The sequence below is a fragment of the Caretta caretta genome, chromosome 3, assembly GCF_965140235.1.
Source record: "Caretta caretta isolate rCarCar2 chromosome 3, rCarCar1.hap1, whole genome shotgun sequence".
In the NCBI taxonomy this organism is placed as follows: domain Eukaryota; kingdom Metazoa; phylum Chordata; order Testudines; family Cheloniidae; genus Caretta; species Caretta caretta.
The window spans coordinates 103,842,702-103,864,067 of record NC_134208.1 but is presented as its reverse complement, the minus strand read 5'-3'; the positions used below and the strand labels follow the sequence as shown (position 1 = coordinate 103,864,067).

At 43.5% G+C, this 21,366-nt stretch overlaps 1 protein-coding gene across 1 annotated transcript; it reads left to right on the top strand.

Annotated features, from left to right (window-relative positions):
• Window positions 1–1,819: 1,819 nt before the first annotated feature.
• ALDH8A1 (aldehyde dehydrogenase 8 family member A1) lies at window positions 1,820–18,785 on the top strand. Its single transcript, XM_048844500.2, has 7 exons — window positions 1,820–2,032; window positions 9,542–9,689; window positions 10,547–10,702; window positions 12,430–12,579; window positions 15,009–15,265; window positions 16,316–16,477; window positions 18,040–18,785. The coding sequence occupies exons 1-7, from the start codon at window positions 1,895–1,897 to the stop codon at window positions 18,490–18,492; spliced, it is 1,464 nt and encodes a 487-aa protein (XP_048700457.1). The 5' UTR covers window positions 1,820–1,894; the 3' UTR covers window positions 18,493–18,785.
• Window positions 18,786–21,366: the final 2,581 nt, after the last annotated feature.

The following is a 21,366-nucleotide window of genomic DNA, read 5'->3' as shown; positions in this document are numbered from 1 at the left end:
CTCACTGGCTTGGGTGGCTTGCTGAGGTGAGTCAGGAGGTGGAGGTGGTGCTCCTTTTCTGAGCCCCACCATGTGGGGCAGTGGGTTGCTGCTCTCCCACAAATGTTCCTCTGTGCCCCCTTCCCCAGTTTGAAAACCTCTGGGTTAGAAGATGATGGTAAAATGTTTCCAGTGGAACTTGAGTCAAATATCTGGAATCTCTGGGTGAATTTCTAGCCTAACCTTAATATGGCCAAGATTTTACCCCCATCTTTTTCCTGTCTGCTATTGAAGATGGACTTGCAAAGCCCTAGCGTAGTACCTAAAATGTGAGTCCTGGCTCTCTGAGGGCAATGTGCAAGTGTTGCTTGGGTGTTGTCTGTTTCCCAGTTCTTAAACGAAAAATAGAATTCAGGAGGATTTCCCAGATCTCTTTAGCTGGTAGCTTTAGGGCTCTCCAGATTAATCTCCTTATAGAAGTATCTAACAATACTCTGTCTTAGGGATGTAGTTACAGAAAAATTCTAGGGATGAGCAATACCGCTCACATTGTTTACAAAACTCTCTTTGCAAAATGTAAAGTCCTTGTTGGATGGCTGCATGGGTATCCCCTATTAGGAATTTCATAAAACGCATGGTATTTTGTGTGATCGGTGCATTACAAAGGTGAAAAAAATTGTTCCTCCTAAAAGTACCTTTATTACATTTAATGTGCTCTTTTTCCTTGTGCCCCAGTCCCCATTTTACCCCGGATCAGTGCTAAGTGGAGAACCCAGAAGTCCTGAGTACTGCATGAACTTTACCAACTAATTCCACTTGATCTTCTCCCCTGCCCCCCCACCCCCAATCCCCATGAACACACCTTTTACTATTACAATACAAATGAACAAGCAAGCTAATCTGAAAATAAATCATATGTATTTGCATTATACAAGTGAGATGGTAGCCACACAAAGCCTGACTGACTATTGTGCTGTTTGTGTATACGCAACTTGTGGGGAGCTGCAGTCCATCTTTCCAACCAGGGGCTGAGGTGTGGTGGTTTCATTGCACTGTACCGCTTGTGCAACGTGCCTGGTCCCAGCAATGAAGTTCCTGTGGCACCTCTCCATTATGCTATCCAGTAAGGCTTGAGATTCAATGCCCAGTGGGTACAGCAGAACGGCTGAATGGCTGGTTTTGCCTGCAGCCCTTCCGGTTTCAAAACACACGAAAAGGCCATTGTACTGGCTTTTGACACCAGTCTGCATGCTGTCTGGGTACTTATCTGACCCTGTTGTTGTAGCACTGTTCATTGAGTTTGAAGTTGGGGTTGTTGAGGAATACGTTTTGAATACAGCAATATGATGATGTATACACTTTGATGACAGGGGATTTCCTTATTGAAACAATCTGCACAGTTTGAGAAAAATCTCGGCAGACAATATTTATGTCTGCTTCTATTTCTCAGGCAAGTAAAACAAAACTGCTTAAGTAAACGACAGAAGAAACTTCCTGATGGGAAGGTGTTTTATACTGTGGAATTGTTACGCAAGGGACGTTTAGACTGAAAAAGAAGCTAGAAAATGTACTGGAGGGGAGCAATTTCCCCCCCCCCCCACCACTGTTTGTCCCACTCTGTTCTAGTTTGGGGCTTTACATCTTTTTTGTCCTGCCATCAAGATTTTTGCTGATCCTGCCACCCTTCTTAAACAGCACAGAATATTCTTGGTGAACGGTAGGAAAAGCAACCCTTTTCCTGCTCATTTGTTTCTGCTGGCACACAAGGGGTTATTTGTCGCGTTTCTCTCACTCACACTGGAGAGGGAGAGCGAGAAAGAAGGGGTGGAGCTCAGGCTTGTAGTGTAACTAGATATGAGACCAGCAGTATAAACTGACAGCTGAAAGAAATCGCAGATGAAGCCAGCTGTTGACAATGGCTGGCCCAAAGACTCTCTTAGTGTTGGAGAACTTCATAAATGGTAAATTTGTCCCTTGTTCCTCCTACATAGACTCCTATGATCCATCCACGGGAGACGTGTATTGCAGAGTACCAGACAGCGGAAAAGAAGAGGTGAGTACAGCAGTTTCACTAACAGAAGGCAAAATAAGAATGGGAGCATAAATAACATCAGTGCAGTTGTTTGTGGGGTGGAAGGTGGAGAAATCAGGAAGAGGAATGTTCTAGTGATTAATTGTTTATATTTAAATGAATAAGTTCTTAACATTACTACAAGGCCAGGTAACATTGCTCCAGGAACAAATCCTTTTTGACACACTGTTCACTATTAAAAGCTATGGATCTGGTCCTCATCTAGTGTCAATCAGTGCAGTTTTCAATTACTTCACTGGAGGTTCGTCAATTACACCAGCAGAGGATGGAGTCCTCCGTCTTGCAGAATGCAAGTTGAAGGCAATGGTCACATCAGCAGTTTGCAGATGATAACACCAGAGTCAGGAAAAAAGGAGCTGTTCATCTCCACTCCATGAACAGCCCTGGAGACACTGTATCCAAATGAGTATCTTCTTCCTTAATATCTTTAATTTCTACTACTCGTTCAAAGGACTTTGCACACCAGGGCTCTTTCCATGAAACAGGATCAAAATCTCTCAGCCTTCCTGAGGTTTGATCTCTGCAGATGGAGTTTGAGCATTTAGAACATTGATATTGCAGGTGAAAGGGTAACAAATCATTTTAGTGCAGCTGCATGAATGTGATTTCTGTACACTGCAGTAGCCTGCTCTAATCAATGAGAGCAGAAAAGCAATATTCCTTTTCAGCCCTGCAATTAATCTTTGCTGCATGTTTTTTGCCACATCATTTGCAACAAGACACATATTCTGGAAACTGCCATTTAGTTTATGGCGAAGTACTGCTTATAAGCAACGAAGTTAGAGGTGTGTACAATGTAGTGTGCTGGGTTCAGCGAGGGGACAGATGAACGGAAAGGAGTTATATTACACTCCAAGGGCTTTCAAAATGTTGACTAATAAGTGCTCAAAATTGTTTCATTTTCAGAATAAGTGGTCTTATTAAAAGAATACCTCTTTCACATATGTATCAATCGTGTTGATCTCATTTTCCTTTTTCAGCAGAAACCTTTAGCACCATAATTTTGGTTGGGTAAATATTTGCAAGGTGCTGATAACTAATAGTTAAAGTGTAACCAGGCTGCCTTTGCTAGAATATGCTTAATGTAAAATCATGTCCGTACAAAACCTCTTTGTGCTTGAAGAATTGTTTTTTTCATGCATAAACGCTACGTGGGTCCCCATTTTGTTTATTCACATAAGTAGATGCACAAATAATTATAACAGTAACAGGGAGATTTGTGAGCATGCCAGAAGGACCGAACAAAAATAGGTTATGGGGCATCATAGCAGGCTAAATTCTAGATATCTAAGTGTAAGGTAATGCATATTTGAAGGAACACTAGCTTCTCGTTCAGTTTTCGGAGTCAACTACAGCATGCGCCTTAGGAACTACACTTAGGCACCAATCAACTTAGTGAAGTTTTCTGCTTAGGCCGGTGGGCTGCTGAACACAAGTGGGGAGGCTCTACAAAGCTGGGAGTTAGGGGCGGGTGTAGAGTCCTCCAGTGGAAGATATTGAAATACCAAAAAAAGAACAGGAGTACTTGTGGCACCTTAGAGACTAACAAATTTATTAGAGCATAAGCTTTTGTGGGCTACATCCCACTTCATCGGATGCATAGAATGGAACATATAGTAAGAAGATTATATATATATATATAATACATACACACACACACACAGAGAACATGAAAAGGTAGAAGTAGCCATACCAACTGTTAGAGGCTAATTAATTAAGATGAGCTATAATCAGCAGGAGAAAAAAACTTTTGTAGTGATAATCAAGATGACCCATTTAGACAGTTCACAAGAAGGTGTGAGGATACTTAACATGGGGAAATAGATTCAATATGTGTAATGACCCAGCCACTCACAGTCTCTATTCAAATCCAGGTTAATGGTATCTAGTTTGCATATTAATTCAAGCTCAGCAGTTTCTAATTGGAGTCTGTTTTTGAAGCTTTTCTGTTGCAAAATTGCCACCTTTAAGTCTGTTACTGAGTGACCAGAGAGGTTGAAGTGTTCTCCTACCGGTTTTTGAATGTTATGATTCCTGATGTCAGATTTGTGTCCATTTATTCTTTTGCATAGAGACTGTCCGGTTTGGCCAATGTACATGGCAGAGGGGCATTGCTGGCACATGATGACATATATCACATTGGTAGATGTGCAGGTGAACGAACCCCTGATAGTGTGGCTAATGTGATTAGGTTCTATGATGGTGTCACTTGAATAAATATGTGGACAGAGTTGGCAATGGGCTTTGTTGCAAGGATAGGTTCCTGGGTTAGTGTGTGTGTTGTGTGGTGTGTGGTTGCTGGAGAGTATTTGCTTCAGGTTGGGGGGCTGTCTGTAAGCGAGGACTGGTCTGTCTCCCAAGATCTGTGAGAGTGATGGGTCGTCCTTCAGGATAGGTTGTAGATCCTTGATGATGTGTTGGAGGGGTTTTAGTTGGGGGCTGAAGGTGACGGCTAGTGGTGTTCTGTTGTTTTCTTTGTTGGGCCTGTCCTGTAGTAGGTGACTTCTGGGTACTCTTCTGGCTCTGTCAATCTGTTTTTTCACTTCAGCAGGTGGGTATTGTAGTTTTAAGAATGCTTGATAGAGATCTTGTAGGTGTTTGTCTCTGCCTGAGGGATTGGAGCAAATGCGGTTGTATCGTAGAGCTTGGCTGTAGACAATGGATCGTGTGGTGTGTCCTGGATGGAAGCTGGAAGCATGTAGGTAAGTATAGCCGTCAGTAGGTTTCCAGTATAGGGTGGTGGTTATATGACCATTGCTTATTAGCACAGTAATATAAAATACCAGGTGCAGTTGACTGCATTTTAGGAGATATATTAAGACATGAAAATAAGCACCTGCTGTATTAGAATTCAGTACTGGGTCAGTGGCCACGTAAGTAGGGCTATTCACATGCATAAGGGTTTGCAGGATTGGGCTCATATAAATATTCAAACAGCCAACATCAAACTTAACCCTAGTAAGTAGGTTAGTCTCCCTCATTCACATACAGGAACACTGGTTCCCATGGACACCGAGGTCTGGCAAAACCCCTTTATCCTAAGGGGTCTTGTCCTCCTACAATTCCTGATGGAGAGAAACAAATTTACTTTACCATGTGTACTTTGACTAACATTTTAACATCCAGCTTTTTTTAAATTGTGCTTTCTCTCCGGTTTTTAGTCTGTTATTTCTCCTTTCTTATATGGAGGAGGGCAGGGGAAGTATATATGACAATAAACATGGGTTTATAATTACATTTTGATTACACACATTGTCTGTCTTGGCTCATTTGTTTTTTTTTTTTTTTTTGACCCTTCTCTCTCTGATTCTTTTCCTCAGTCAACTTCAGTCTATTTTCTCTATAACTCTTTGCACCATCCCTCTCATTGTATTTCTATCTCCGTATCTCCTCTTCCTTTTCGTTTTCTCCTTAGATTAATTCCCTTCCATTTCCTTCTTCCCCATCTCTCCTCCTTGCCCCCACGTTTTTTTTTTCTTTTCCTCAGGCTGTCTTCCCCTCTTGGCCTGGGAGAATCCCTCTGTAGTGCTCACACCCCATACCTATAAAAATCACCAAAATGTTCAGGAAGAGGGGAATCTCTGGATACTACATGGGGCAATTAGTTCTGGATCAGGCAGCTTCCTCCTCTGATGAGCTACTGCACTGAGGCATACAGCATGGTGTGGAAGTGGCAGTGGAAAGAGGAAAGGGAGAAGCAGCCACAGCAGCAGGATGGCACCTAGTGGCGGAAGGGTGGATGAGCAGGGTATTTTAAAAAAGGAGTCGGGGGTGGGTCAATGTGGTCAAATGAATAGGGAGTCCGGAGCCCCGTGTTCTGTTCCTGGCTTAGCCAGTGACCTGCTGTGTGACCTTGTGCAGGACACTTCACTTCTCTGTGCCCCTATTTCTCCCAGCCTTTGTCTCATCTCTTTAAATGGTAAACTCATCACCTCACCATAATGTGTGAAAAGGAAAGGTATGTTACAGGGGACTTCAATTGGAGTGATGAGTGCTGGATCCAGTCAGCAGCTATGCAAGCAGTATTAAAACACCATTAGAGTTCATAGATGATAATTTCCTAACATAAACTGTATTGCACCCAACCCAAGGCAATTCTATTTTTGACCTCATCATGACAGATAAAGATAAATTAATCATAGGTCTGGAAGTTACTGGTTACCTTAAGACCAGTGATACTGACCTGATTATATTCAGCATGGGCAAAGAGAGGGCAGTCCCAACCTGTGTCTGGCGTGCACACGTCTTTAAAAAGGGCTAATTTCCTAAAGCTGAGGGAAATTGTTTGGGAAGAAAAATATAGACAGGAAAATGTGACTGAAAATTGAGAGCTCTTTAAGAATGGTTTATTAGATGGCCAAAAGTCATGAATCCCCAATCAAGAAACGAAGCCCATTCTAGTTCAGTGGCAAAGTGAAGGCAGTAATTAGAATTTTAAAACACCCTATAGGAAATCGATAAAAAGAGAAACTGGTAGCTGTCGATATAAATTAGAAGCTATGAAGTGTAAAAAATAGAAAGGGGAAGCTAAAGACACCAGGGAAAATTTCATGGGTGGCAGAGCTAAGGACAATAGGAATTTTTTTTATATACTAGGGACAAAAGAAATCCTATAAAAGGTATACACTCATTACTGTATGGAGATGATGAAATTGTTAATGATTCATAAATATAGTATTTTTTGTATTTGGAAAGCAGGATATCATGTACTTATATCCTGAGGATGATGAAGTACTTTCTATTCCATTAGTAACAAAGGAGGATGTTAAAAATATCTGTTAGGGATAAACATTTTTAAATCAGCAGATCTGGATTAATTGCCCCCAAAAGGGCTAAAAGAATTGGCTGAATAGATCTCTGGCCCGCTGATTTTCATGTTTATTATACCTTGGAATACTGGAGAACTTCGTGAAGACTGGAAGAGTACTAATGTGCTAATATTCAAAAAGGGGAAGCAGGATAACCCAGTAACTATAGCCTGATATAAATCCTAGGCAAAATAATGGAAAAGCTGATGTGGGAAACAGTTGATAAAGAATTAAAGGATAGGTATATAATTGATGCCATTTAACATGGTTTTATGAAAAATAGGTCCTGACAAGCAAACCTGATTTCATTCTTCGATGAGATTACAAGTTTGGTTAATAATGGTAAGTGTGTAAATGTAGAAGACTTTTGTAAGGCATTTGATGTAATAGCGTTTGACATTCTGCTTAAAAAATTAGCACTATACAATATCAATAAGCAAACATTAAATAGACTACAAACTGGCTAACTAACAGATATCAAAAAGGTAGTCATCAATGGGGAATCATTCAACTGAGGGTGTTTCGAATGGAGTTCTGCAGGGATCAGTAATAGGCCTGATGCGATTCAAAATTTTCAACAATGATCTGGAAGTAAATATAAAATCACTGCTGATAAAATTTGTGGGTGACACAAAGATTAGCAGAGTCAGGACGGGGCAGTCGTACAGAGCTATCTGGATTGCTGGCGAAGCTGGCCCTATTCCAACAAAATGTTTCAGTACAGCCAAATGAAAGTAATATCTCTAGAGGTAAGGAATGAAGGCCCACGCAATGTGGGGCTCTATCCTGGAAAGCAATGACTCTGAAGAGAATCTCAGAAGCATAGACGACAAGTAACTGAATGTGAGCTTCCAGTGTGATGCTGTGGCAAAAAAAGGGCTTCATAGAGTCCTAGATTTCAAGGTTAGAAGGGACCATTGTGATCATCTAGTCTGCTCTCCTGTACCACACTGAACTTCCCCAAAATAGTTTCTAGAGCAGATCTTTTAGATAAATATCCAAATCTTGATTTAAAAGTTGTCATTGATGGAGAATCCACCACAACCCTTGGTACATTGTTCCAATGGATAATCACTGTCACAGATTTATGCCTATTTCCAGCCTGAAAACTGGGCTTGTCCAGGATTTGAACACAGGACTGCTTATATCCTAAGTGAGAATCCGACCTCTAGACCAACAAGCCATCCAAAGCTTGGGTGATCCTTGGATGTATAAGTAGAGAAGTAGTACTCAGGCGTAGGGAGGTGATTTCACCTCTATAACTGGCGTTGGTGATACTGATTCAGGAATCCAGTTCTGGTATCCACATTTTTAAAAGGATGTTGAATAAATGGAGTGGGTATAAAAAAAAAAAGAGCCACAAAAAAGGATTTAAGGGCTGGAGAAGATACCTTACAGTGAGACACTGAAGAAGCTCAGTCTGTTTAGCTTATCAAAAAAAAAAGATGGATAGGTGACCAGTTTACAGTGTATAAGTACCTACATGGGAAGAAAATACAAGGTATTAAAGGGCTGTCAATCTAGCGGAGAAAGGTATAACAAGACCAATGGCTGGAAGCTGAAGCTCAATTAATTCAAATTAGAAATAAAAATTTGTGTCTTGACCGTGAAGGTGATTTACTATTGGAACAAACTACCAACTACATCTCTTGATGTCTTCAGAACAAAACTGGATGCTTTTCTAGAAGACACGCTTTAGCCAAACAGGGCTTAGAATGGGGGTAACTGGGTGAAATTTAATAGCTTGTGATACACAGGAGATCAGACTAGATGATGTAATGGTTCTGTTTTACCTTCCTCCTGAGGGTTGGCAGAGGTCAGAGAAGGTAATGCTGGAGGCACTGCCTCAAATGAGGGGCCTGCATCTGCAAAATATGCTGCAGTGTTCCTAGAAGGGACTGAGATAGGCCATATATGAGACTGCATCTGGGATGCTGTTTATTGTCCTGGCACCTCACACTAGTAAGAATGAAAAACCCCAGAGCTTTGGAAGGGAGATAAATTCTCTTGTTTTGGGGCATAAGTGAAGTTCCAAATTATAGGATTAGCATGAAACTTTTCCTTTGGGCAGGTTATTCCATAGCTGTATTGCTTGCACTTTCCTCTGAAGCATCTTATCTTGGCTACTGCTGGAGACAGGAGGGTGGAGTAGATGGTCTACAGGTCTAATCTGATATGGCAACGCCCATGTTCCTAGAGAGACACCAGGAAACTGGAAGGAATTTCTAGAAGGGCCACTGCAATGATTAACCAGATGAGAGGGACTGACCTACAGGAAAGATTTTAAAGAATGAAATATGTTTCATTTGTTTAAATGAGTGGGACAAAAGGAAAAGAGAAGTAACTGTCTCAAAAAAACGGAAGGCTGTAACCATCAAGAAGTGATAAAAAAGGAGTATAACTAGAAGAAAGAAGAGAGTTAAATTTTAGGCAGAGTATCAAGAAGAATGCCCTCTTAATGTTGGTTAGATTGTGGGTTGTCTCTTGAGAAGACTGAGGGATGGCAACTGGACACACCACCTGAGACTATAATGTAAGGAAGGAACAGTCTTCTGCAAGGACAAGGTGACTCAAAAGATCTTTAGTCTCAATGGCTCTATTGATTTTGTTTTCCCCCCATGAAGCACTCTTGAAGTTTGCCATCTCTGCTTTATTCTTTCAGGTAGAAGCTGCAGTCACAGCTGCCAGAGATGCCTTTCTAGGCTGGTCCTCCAAAAGCCCTCAGGAAAGATCTCAGATAATGAACAAGTTAGCAGACCTGATCGAGCATGACCTGGAGGCATTTGCACAAGCAGAATCAAAAGATCAAGGTAAAGGAAGAATTCATCCATCTCTTTGTCTGTTCCCCAAAGAGGTTATAGAGAAGGAGGGTCTTGTTAAATATCAGGACTGAGTCACAATGGCCAGGTCCTATTCTTGACTCTAATGCAGGCTGTCTGTGTGATTGGATCCGTTCGAGTCAAATTTTTAAAGTTGCCACAAATTTTGTGTGCCAAACTAGACAGTCCTTGGGTTTGATTTTCAGAAGTGCTATGTTTCTAATCTTGGACACTCAGTACTAGATGCTGGTTTTGAAAATGTGGGCCTCTTAACTCCTCCATGCCTCTGTTTTCTTCGCTACAAAATATGGATGGCAATACCTGCGGCACAGAGGGGCTGAGGCTAAATTTAATCACTATTCATACAGCACTTTGAGGTCCTCAGACAGAGGATGCTCCCGAAGAGCGAAGCATTACCAGTCCTATGGATGTACTATAAAATCATCTATTTAATCTATAGTGGTAGTGGTGCCTAGAGGCTCCCAGACAAGAATCCAGGGCCTCATTGTGCCCGGCACAGTGTGCACACGGATGACAAAAACAGCCGCCAAAGAGCTTATCCTCTAAATGGTTGTTTACGCTATAATTTGTACTTACGCTATTCACGATGCTTTCCAAGCATCTAATTACTTCACCATTTATCATCACCAACAAAGTTTTTCCCTAGGTAGTGGGTAGGAATCCTAGTTCAGGGCTCTTCATTTGGAAGCTCTTCAGGGCAGATGCTTGTCTTCCTGTGTGTACAGCAGTATGCACACTTATGGTATTATATAAATATGTTAGTTTTTCCCTTGGGATAAAGTGCTTGATAATGACACAATGGCATGCTTGTTACTTTTCTCTTTCAGGAAAAACAATTACATTTGCTAGAACAGTGGACATCCCACGGGCAGCATACAATTTCCGGTTCTTTGCATCTTCTATCCTTCACCATACCACAGAATGCACTCAGATGGACCACATGGACTGTATGCATTACACAGTGAGAACTCCAGTAGGCATTGGTGGGTATTCTCAAAGGACAAGTGCTGAAAAGCGAGGCAGGATGTCTACCAAGAGAGGGAAAAAGTAAGAAAAATGGGGGCCTTGTGCTCTGCTGCTTATTTTTTTAACTTCAGGCAGCATTCACAAGCGCAGAGGGAGAAAGGATTCTCATAAAGTTAATGTTTACTGCTTCTAGATCCCATGTTAAGCTTGGACACTCCACTGTGAACTCTGGCACCCGCATGCCGCAAAATCAGTGAACAATTACAACATTTATCCTATTACAACATTTATCGCGCTATTCCAACATTTATCCTAAAAAGTTCCCTCTTCCCACAGTAGGACACTTCCCATCCTCAAAATCTTCTCTGTATTTGTATTTATCATATGTCTGGAAGTATGTACATGTGGTATGTAGACACATACTGTCTGGATGGGTGGGATTTTCAAAAACACTTAGAATTGACTTAATTCTGCTCTTGTTGATACCAATTGGCAAAGCTCACAATGACTTCAGTGGGAGCAGAGCTATGTCAATGGTGAGCATTTTTTAATGCTTGCATATTTATATCTGTTATTTTTGGAAAGCTAGCTACAAGATGGCGCTGTCACGTCAGAGAAAGTCTGAATACATATATTGTTTTAGAGCTACGTGAATAATGGTGCAAATATTTTATATCAGTTTGATTATTTAATACATTGTTTAATGAATTTGACCTGTTTAGTTCTCTTCTCATGAGCAATTGAAAATCTGAGTCTTACTGACCAAAAATGCTCACAGACATCAAATTTTAAATTCGTTACACATGCCTTTGTTGGAACTCTGTTCACTCTCTTTCAATCTAACATAAGAACGTCCATACGGGGTCAGACCAAAGGTCCATCTAGCCCAGTATCCTGTCTTCCGACAGTGGCCAGCGCCAGGTGCCCCAGAGAGAATGAACAGAACAGGTAACCATCAAGTGATCCATTCCCTGTCGCCCATTCCCAGCTTCTGGCAAACAGAGGCTAGGGACACCATTCCTGCCCATCCTGGCTAATAGCCATTGATGGACCTATCTAGCAACAAGGAGTATCACATAACCAATCACAACTAAGCATCACAGCTTGGGTTTCAAATATTTGTGATAAATACACAAAGTAAGAATATTCATGAAGATAGTAATTGAATAAATTTAAATAGCACAGCAATTTGAGGAAGGCAGTCTGTTCATTATTATCCTGGACTAAATTCATCAGGTAAATTATTCATTGTGCCTGATGCACTCAGCTCTAATATTTGACAAGGGCCAGAAGTGGCAATCTATGCGTATTTGTTAAAACAAAACAAAAATTTTCGATTTGCACATCATTGAATTGTGAATTCTGAACACCTGGACCTGACTGTAGGGCATGACAAAGCTCCTACTGCAATGTCTCTCTGCTACACTGGGACAAAAGTACAGCAAAAATCAGTTGTTCAGTTGAGGCGGTCAAATATATTTGCACTGGAAATGTTTGGCATAGTTTAGATGGGTTATTCAGAAGGCGTTGGCCATTAGAAATGGCCCTTATTGTAGGATTCACTGTACCATTAAGAATAAGGTACGGGTGTAAAAGCTATAGCAGAATTTCCTTCATTGTCCTGCCATACTGAAGCTTTGGCTTCCATCTGGGTAGGAGGTGCCAAGCCTGGGCATCAAATTCAAATCTCCTGTCCCAATACATTTGGCCTCTTGATTTTGTCCTTTTCTTTTTTCCTTTGTAGCTGGTTTAATAAGTCCTTGGAATTTGCCACTTTACTTGCTGACCTGGAAAATAGCCCCAGCCATTGCATCTGGAAACACTGTCATCGCCAAGCCCAGTGAGATGACATCTGTCACTGCTTGGATGATGTGCAAACTTCTGGGTAAAGCAGGTAATTTGGAAACGCCTTCGGCACAGGGACCCCTACTGTCTGTTGCCTCCTTTGTTGCAGAAGTTGGAAGGTGCACAGTGAATGAGGCTGAGGATTGCAGGAGGAGAAAGGATGATCACCGGGTTAAGGGAGCTGAATTCTGCCCTGGAGAACTGATTTCTATCCCTGCCTCTCTCCCATACCTTCCCTCCCCCTGCCACCATCTCCACATCGCCATGTATTCCCTTCACCTCACCTCTGCATTCCATTAGGCTGTTTCTCCCTCCACAGTACTTGAGTGCCAGCAGGGGGAATGTGGAGAGCATAGGGAAAAGTCTGTCTGTTCTCAGTTCCTGTGCCTGGTGCCACATTGGTCCCCAGTAGCTGGGAGCAGCAATTGCAGAGAAAGTACTGCTCATCCTTCATCCCCAGGTTGAAGCATGCTCAGTACAGATGGAAGCTTCAGAAAATAGAGCTGCCAACCTCTAAGGCTGTGTCTTCATGAAGAAAAACTAGCTACTTTCAGTTAACTAACACAAGGTAAAATTCTAGTGAAGACAAGGAACTTAGTGGTCCTCACACAAATTAGCAGGTCAAGTTAACCCCTAGGTCTACCCCATAGTCTTCAGTTCAACCTGCTAACTTGTGTGAAAGCTGCAAACACTCTTCTCTTCACTGATTTTAGTTCATGTTAGCCAGCTCGAGTTAATACACTTTTATTTCCTAGTAAAGATTCGCAGTTAACAAGCCTCCACTGACCATGTACAGTCTGTGATTTTTCAGTGTCTTATAACTTGTCCCGATGGGTGCAGTTTTTCACAGCACCAGCAAAAGGCCCATTTCTGACATCAAAGGGACTTCTCTGCCAAACGTCAAGTCCCTCTCCTCAAGTATGTAGGCATTAGAACTTCCAGAGAAAATGGCTGCAGGAATATCTTTAACCTGGGCAAAACAATGAGTTTTTTCTTAAATTAATTCTCAGAAATGGCTGAACTGTTGACTGTTTGCTGAAACTTTAAAAGAAAGAACAGGAAAAAAAAGAAAGAAAAGTGTATCAGCCTAAAGCAGATACCCAACATGGAAAATTTCAGACCTAATGGTGAAAGTTTGGCGCAAGTTTATATCCAGTGATGAGCTGCCAAAATCTTAACAACAGGTTCCCTCGTCACCCCATGAGGGGGTCGTTGCCCACCCCCACGGGACTCCTGCCCCATCCAACCCCCCCCACGTTCCTTGATGCCCCCCCCAGAACTCCTGCCCCATCCACCCCTGTTCCCTGACTGCCCCCAGAACCGGGCAGCAGGGTCTCGTGGGCCACTGTAGTGGGTGCCCATCCCACCCCTAAGAGCCAGAGGTACCTGCCGGGGGGTGAGGTGGGGAGTCCCTGGGGCAGCTCCCAGGAAGCATCCGGCAGGTCCCTCTGGCTCCTAGGGGCGGGGGAGCATAGCTGGGGGGGAGCAGGGGGAGCAGCCGCTCCCCCACTGATCGCATCAAAAGTGGCACCTTAGGTGCCAACTCCGTGGGTGCTCCAGGGCTGGAGCACCCACGGGAAAATTTGGTGGGTGCAGAGCACCCACTGGCAGCTCCCCACCCCGCGCCTGGACTCAGATCACCTCACCTCCACTCCGCCTCCTCCACTGAACGCACCGCCCCGCTCTACTTCTCCGCTCCCTCCCCTGGCTTCCCGCGAATCAGCTGTTCGGCGGGAAGCTGGGGAGGGTTGAGAAGCAGGCGGTGGCTTCACACTCAGGCCGAGGGTGGTGGAGGTGAGCTGGGGTGGGGAGCGATTCCCCTGCGCCCCTCCCCCACCCCGGTTACCTGCTGCTGCACGGGAGGCCCTCCTCGCGCCCACCGGCGCCAGCTCACCTCTGCCTCCCTGGGCCTGAGTGGGAAGCTGCAGCCTGCTTCTCGGCCTGCCCCAGCTTCCCGCGCGAACAGCTGATTCACGGGAAGCCTGGGGCGGGCGGGGCGGCGCATTCAGGGGAGGAGGCGGAGGTGGAGCAGAGGTGAGCTGGGGGTGGGGCGGGAAGCTGCCGGTGGGTGCTCTGCACCCTCCAAATTTTCCCCTTAGGTGCTCCAGGGCTGGAGCCGGTTATCCCTCGTGGAACAACCGGTTCTAAAAGGGCTTCTAAATTTAACAACCGGCTCCAGCTCACCACTGGTTATATCCCACTGAAAACTGAGCCTTATAATGGGAGGTGTCAGGCAACCTTAACTATTGGCAGGGCTACCAGGTCCCCCTGTAGTAATACAAGAACAGAGATTAAAACCCAATAGTTCAATGTTTTATCTAGTTATTTCTCCTATTTTGCTCAACCACCCTTAAAGTCAAGGGCATCCTCGTTAATGTAGCACTATTAGTAGTTTGCTGGCTTCCGAGGGGAGTGCAGAATTAACCTAGCTACCCCAAAGTAAAGGACATGAGTGTTTTGTGTGTTTGTTCCCATGAGGAATCCCTCCAGGGGTGGTGAACACTGTGTTTGGAACTGGCCCCAAAGCTGGGGAGGCTATTGTCTCCCATCCTGATGTGCCACTGATCTCCTTCACTGGAAGCACGCTCACGGCCCAGCACATCAGGGAGAGGAGTGCCCCACACTGCAAAAAGCTCTCTCTGGAACTGGGAGGCAAGAACCCTGCAATCATCTTTGAGGATGCTAATCTGGACCAGTGCATCCCTACCACTGTGAGATCCAGCTTTGCAAATCAGGTAAAGGGAGATGCCCCTCTCTTAACCTTGTTACATATTAAGTGTGTAAACAGCAATGTGTGCATGTGCATGCATTTCTCCTTGTCTGACTCTTAAATAGTCAAAGGTATTTTGTTAAGATTCCATATCATTAGCAGGGTGTAGGTAGAAACTTATGAAGTTGATGCTTTCTTGATCCTAGCAGCAGAGAAACAATGATAGTAAATAATTTGATATTATAGGAAAAGAAAAGGAGTACTTGTGGCACCTTAGAGACTAACCAATTTATTTGAGCATGAGCTTTCGTGAGCTACAGCTCACTTCATCGGTGCATCCGATGAAGTGAGCTGTAGCTCACGAAAGCTTATGCTCAAATAAATTGGTTAATCTCTAAGGTGCCACAAGTACTCCTTTTCTTTTTGCGAATACAGACTAACACGGCTGTTACTCTGAAACCTATAGGAAATGAGTTACTTATCCCCCTAGAAAGTAGGTAAGTTATTTATCTAGAAGGGAACAACTGAGAGGTCAGGTGGCTTCCCCAGAATCAAATGAGTCTATACAACAGATAGGTATAAACCCCTAGGAGTTCCAATTACCTGATTCAACTACTAGATGCTCCCATTCTTTGTCAACATCTTCAGCAACGATCAGCAAGCCTATGAAAATTATTTCAGTGGGTACGAAGATAACTTGGCAAGTCAGGAAAAGAAAAAAAGCATTTCCAGGATGTCAGGGTAATGATCATTCAGACATGGAAAGTAATGTTTCTGTGAGAAGTGATGGGGAAGATAAATAACCAAGACTTAATAATAAACTCAACAGTCAAGATGTCTACATCCCTTATTGAGTGACCGTGTGATTTTATTATTGTCCCCGTTTCTTCTTTCTCCCCTCCAGTCTGTTTAGGATTCTCAATTTTGAGTGTCTTTAAATTTAGTTTGTGCTCTTTGTGGGGTAGGGACTATCTTTACGTGTTTTGTGAGGGGCCTAGCACATTTCTGGGCACTCAGCAGTAACAATATTGCAATTAATTGACAGTATCTTTGTTTCTCTCCTCATGTTTGATAGGGTGAAATCTGTCTTTGCACCAGCAGGATCTTTGTTCAGAGGAGCATTTATAATGAGTTTTTGAAGAGGTTTGTAGAAGAAGCCAGAAAGTGGAAGGTTGGGAGTCCCTCAGATCCCACAGCCAGTATCGGGGCACTGATAAGTAAAGAGCATTTAGAAAAGGTAACTGCAGAGGAAATCCTGTGTGAACTATAGTCACATTTTAAAGCTCCAGAAAAGATGACTTGTACATGACTGTGGTGAGGACCATGTCATCGTCTGTGTTAGTACCATGCCAGTCACACTGTCATTTCCCCATAAATGGTCATTAAAAAGTGTCTGATGATTAAGGTGTCTGCTGTGTATGGGCTAGGTTCACATTATTGCCTCAGAAAAAATAAAGTCTGTGGACAAATAATTTTAAACTAAGCGATCAAGCTGTTATTGTGAAAGTACTTAAATGAATCTTACAGTGCCAAATTAGGCAACATTTTCATTGACTTAAGTGTTGGGCCTATAGCGGTGACCTATTTGCCTCATAAAACAAGTTGCATTTAGATTGCAGTATATCCGATTTATAATGCAACTACTGAGGAATGCAAAAGCACACTTTCTCTGGGATACTGAGTGGCTTTGGGGCAATTGGTAATGGTATATACATGGAGACTTGTAGTCCACAAATTCCAGGAATTCCGCTTCGGCCATGAGTGGCTGACAGTGACAGTAGTTACCCTCTGGTGGCTGCTGGGTGGTTGATGTGAAATGAGTATAATGGTCTCAGCCAGTGTGCTGGAGATCAGGTGTCCATATCATAAAACCCACTGATGCAAATGGCATGAGCTGGTAACATGCTGACAATCTTGCACAGAAGAGAAGGTTCAAATAGGCAGAGAGACTGATCTCTTCCTTTGGGCCCTAGTGCTGGGCCCTCCAGGTCAGTGATGACACGTATTGGTGAATTACCCTACACTGTTGCTGCCTCTGCTGTACCTGTTCTTTGGCTACATGGAGGACTTAAGTCTCAGGGAGTCTCTCTGGGCACCTTTCAGGGCTTCTTTCACACGGAGCATTTAAAAGAAAGGAGTGGAAAAAACCCGGTGATTTATCTGTGGAATTCCTAGAGTGGGAGAAAGCACCCAGTAGTTTCAAAGCTGTAGATGGAACAAGATCAATAGCACGACCTGTATGCTCAAGATAGCATATGATAGCAGCAACCACATAAATTGTTGTAATGGTTTATTGACTGTGTTTTCTGTTGTGCTCATCACTGTAGCGTCTGAGTGCCATGACAACATGTAGTGAGCTTCCTTGTATGGTAGGAAAATGTAATCTCTCCCATGTGACACCTGGGGAAACTGTGGCAAAGAGAGGTGTGGTGTGTTGCCCATGGTCATAGATGAAGTCTATGATACATAAGGGATAGGAGCCAGGTCTTCTGTGCTTTAATAATGTGACTATTGTTCCACCCCTTCCAAATGTATTTAGAGGAAGGAACAAATTAATGTTTTGGCTAGCAGATTAATGAGAGAAAGGGAACAGTTTACTTACAGGGGAAAATGCTCTGACTTCTTTTTACATATATTTGGCTGCAAAACCTAGGGAATGAGACCCTGTCAATGACAGGGGGAAAATGCCAACGTGGAACAGTGGGATCCTAGGTTCCCTGTTGATTTATCCGTATTGAAAATATGAACTTTACAGCATTTTCAGTCTCCCACATTAACTTTTTGCCCTCCCCCATTCAGGTAAAGAATTATGTGAAGAAGGCTCGAGCTGAAGGAGCTAGAATTCTCTGTGGAGAAGGAGTGGATTCTTTGGCTCTTCCAACTGGAAATCAGAATGGCTATTTCATGCTGCCTACAGTCATTGCTGAAGTCAAGGATGAATCCTGCTGCATGCAAGAAGAGATCTTTGGTCCCGTGACATGTGTGGTACCGTTTGATACGGAAGAGGAAGTGATTAAAAGAGCCAATGGTGTCAAGTATGGCCTGGCAGCCACGATATGGTCAAGCAATGTGGGGCGTGTTCATCGTGTGGCGAAGAGACTGCAAGCTGGCCTGGTGTGGACCAACTGCTGGCTAGTCAGGGAACTGAACTTGCCATTTGGTGGAATGAAAGCATCAGGGATAGGCAGGGAGGGAGCAAAGGAGTCTTACGAGTTTTTCACTGAGGTCAAAACCATTACAATAAAACACTGAAATTTGTCCATTAAGTATTTTATGGCAAAATAAACAACCGACATTTGTGCTTACAAGCGTCTCTGAGATATGCCAAGACATCATGGCCTGCTTATAGTTAATTTTTATAGAAATCCATTAGTTTATAAATACCAGCTAAAGCTAAAGATGCACAACTGGCAGCAGAGAAAGTAGATTCTGTATCATATCCAAGCCACAAACCTGATTCGCAGGGCTCAAGGAGATCCTGAGGATTCCAAAGTTAATTCACCATTTCTTTCTCAAGCTGTTCCAATAAAAGGTATTACCTCACACATCTTCTCTCTCTCATATCTTGGGATCGCCGCAACAACACTGCGAATACATGTCCCCCAAAAAGGCCGATTAGAGACAGGGTGATAAATAATGATGGTTGTGGTCAACAAATCACCTTGAGTGACAAAGATACAAGCAAGTGATGATGATATGTTCTAGTAGGAATAAACATATTTCCTCTCTAAATGGGTAATTCCCATTAACAATATGGTTTGCACTTTGATTGCATCATCAAACTAGTACTAATGAAATTTCACACTAAAATCCCCAAGGCAGTGCTGCTAATCTATTTAGTTGTGCTAAACTCTAGAGCGGAGTGGGCAAACTTTTTGGTCCGTCACATCGGGGTTGTGAAACTGTATGGAGGGCCAGGTAGGGAAGGCTGTGCCTCCCTAAACAGCCTGGCTACCGCCCCCTCCCACTTCCTGCCCCCTGACTGCCCCCCTGAGAGCCCCCGACCCATCCAACCCCCCTGCTCCTTGTCCCCTGACCACCCCCTCCAGGGATCCCCAGGACCCCACCTATCCAACCTTCCCTGCTCCTGTCCCCCCTGATCCCTATCCACATCGCCGCCCCCTGACAGACCCCCCGGGACTCCCATGCCTATGCAGCTGACCTGTTCCCAGTCCCCTGACCGCCACACCCCGAACCTCCACCCCATCCAACTGCCTTGCTCCCTTACCATGCCACTCAGAGCAGCAGGAGATCGCACCCCTACCACCCGGCTGGAGCCTGCTGCGCTGCTCGGCAGGAGTGGCGGGCCTGAGCACTGGCAGCGCGGTGATCTGAGGCTGCAGAGGAGAGGCCGGGGGCCATAGTTTGCCCACCTCTGCTCTAGACCCAGGATATTCCTGTAAGGCACAAATAAAGCAAACATATTTTCATCATAACTCTTTTTTAAGGTATGTAGCTGTATTGTTGTCCTTCTAAAATGGTTATTTTGATGTTATAAACTTTCATCATGTAGATTGCTCCTATGCTGGTATTTTTCACATTCCTAAAAGTAATTTGGCTGGCAGAACTAGTCACAGATATACCCATTGATAAAGGCTGGAAGTGACACCTTTTAGCAGGACTGTTTGAAATATTTGTTAAAAAAAAAAAAAAAAAAAAAACGACTTAAAATTAGCCAATTTTTCATTTTCAGGCTTCTGTTAAAATGGCCCACCTTGCAAAACTTTCCCATTGGTGAAAATGGAGTTGAAGTTGGGCACAATTTCTCTCCTACCCCAAGTAAATGCCAGTGGACATATCAGAGCAGTTTTTTGTGGTGTATTCTTCATGTTTTGAGCTGGATTTTATCACTCGGTTGAAGTTGCATGGTGGTCTTTCAGGTTCCAGGGCCATTTTGACTAATTTTCTCATGAATTAGTCTCAGGACTAATTTTTTTGTGGGGGAAGAAGGAGATATTCCCCCTAGACACTTACAGGTGTTGAGTAACCAGAGACTGACCATATGGGGGAGTAGCAAATTATTGCTCCTCTGCCCAGAACAGAGAAAACACAAGGGAAAGGATTCAGGGTTGACTAGGAGAAGGATCTTTTTTCAGGGCCTGTTGGGAAGAGGGATAAGGAGCTGGGATGGCAGGCCAAGGTGTACCTGGTAGCAGTAACTCAGGTAATGTTTGGAGAACCGTTCAGACTTGAATACTAATTCATAATTTACCTTTTGAGGTTCCCACATGAGTAGTTTGATATTTTTGCCATTGTGTTACAGCTGGATTACTTTGCACACTCTGAAATGTATGGTTTCTAAGGAGGCTTTTACTGCATGTAGCTTGGCTATGCTAATGCTGGGATTTGCATCCTTTTTCTATTAAAATTTAAAGGGTCCAAAGGCTGCTCTAAATTGCCCCAGTCCCTGTGTATGCCTCCTTTGGAGATGGAGACACCGGGTATAATCGGCTACTTCATGGTCCCTTTGTATTTCTTTCATGGTGGCACAGGGCCAAAGTTAGCATGGGCCAAAGATCTGGCCCTTCTCAGGTTGAAAAGCCTTTCATTCCTGTGGGCTGCTTTGTCTGCTGTGTTTGCAGTTTGTGACCATATGGTGGCAGCAGAGTACTTGGTTCATTTGTTTTCCTTTCTGTTGCTGACCTTGCCACCAGAAAAATTAACAATTAAAAGGGGTCTGCTGGTAGTATACTGAACTCTTTTGAGGAATCAAGTACTCCAAGGCTGTGAAACCACTTAATCTGAGAGCAGATGCCCTCAGTAGTGGGGCCTGGCACATCACACAGAAGGCTAGTTTGAAGCATCACCTCAGTCTTGCATGGGTGTAGCTTAGGTGAGCTGCTTTTCCTTCAGGTATGGATTTTGGCTGAGCATTGAGCAAGCTGGGGAATAATGTTGTTTACGTGTGATGTAAAGGAATTATCTGAGTGTTATCTGTGTGCTGCTTGTCCTTCAGCCCACAATGTCTTACCAGCTCCAGGCACAAATACTGAGTGGAGAAAGGTCGACTGAGCCTTGCAGCAATCTTCAGATGAGGACTATGTGGGTGGTGCAGCACTTGTCCAAAGTGACCCTCTGGGTTCACTCTGAGAGAGAGAACCTGAGCTAGTTCAGAACTTCTTCATT

What these genes read in the sequence shown, in the direction of transcription:
- ALDH8A1 (XM_048844500.2), top strand. Translation starts at nt 1,895, where the DNA reads ATGGCTGGCCCAAAGACTCTCTTAGTGTTGGAGAACTTCATAAATGGT. An exon ending in GAGAACTCCAGTAGGCATTG is followed by an intron (nt 10,703 to 12,429) that starts GTGGGTATTCTC and finishes TTTCCTTTGTAG; the next exon opens with CTGGTTTAATAAGTCCTTGG. An exon ending in CAAACTTCTGGGTAAAGCAG is followed by an intron (nt 12,580 to 15,008) that starts GTAATTTGGAAA and finishes TGTTCCCATGAG; the next exon opens with GAATCCCTCCAGGGGTGGTG.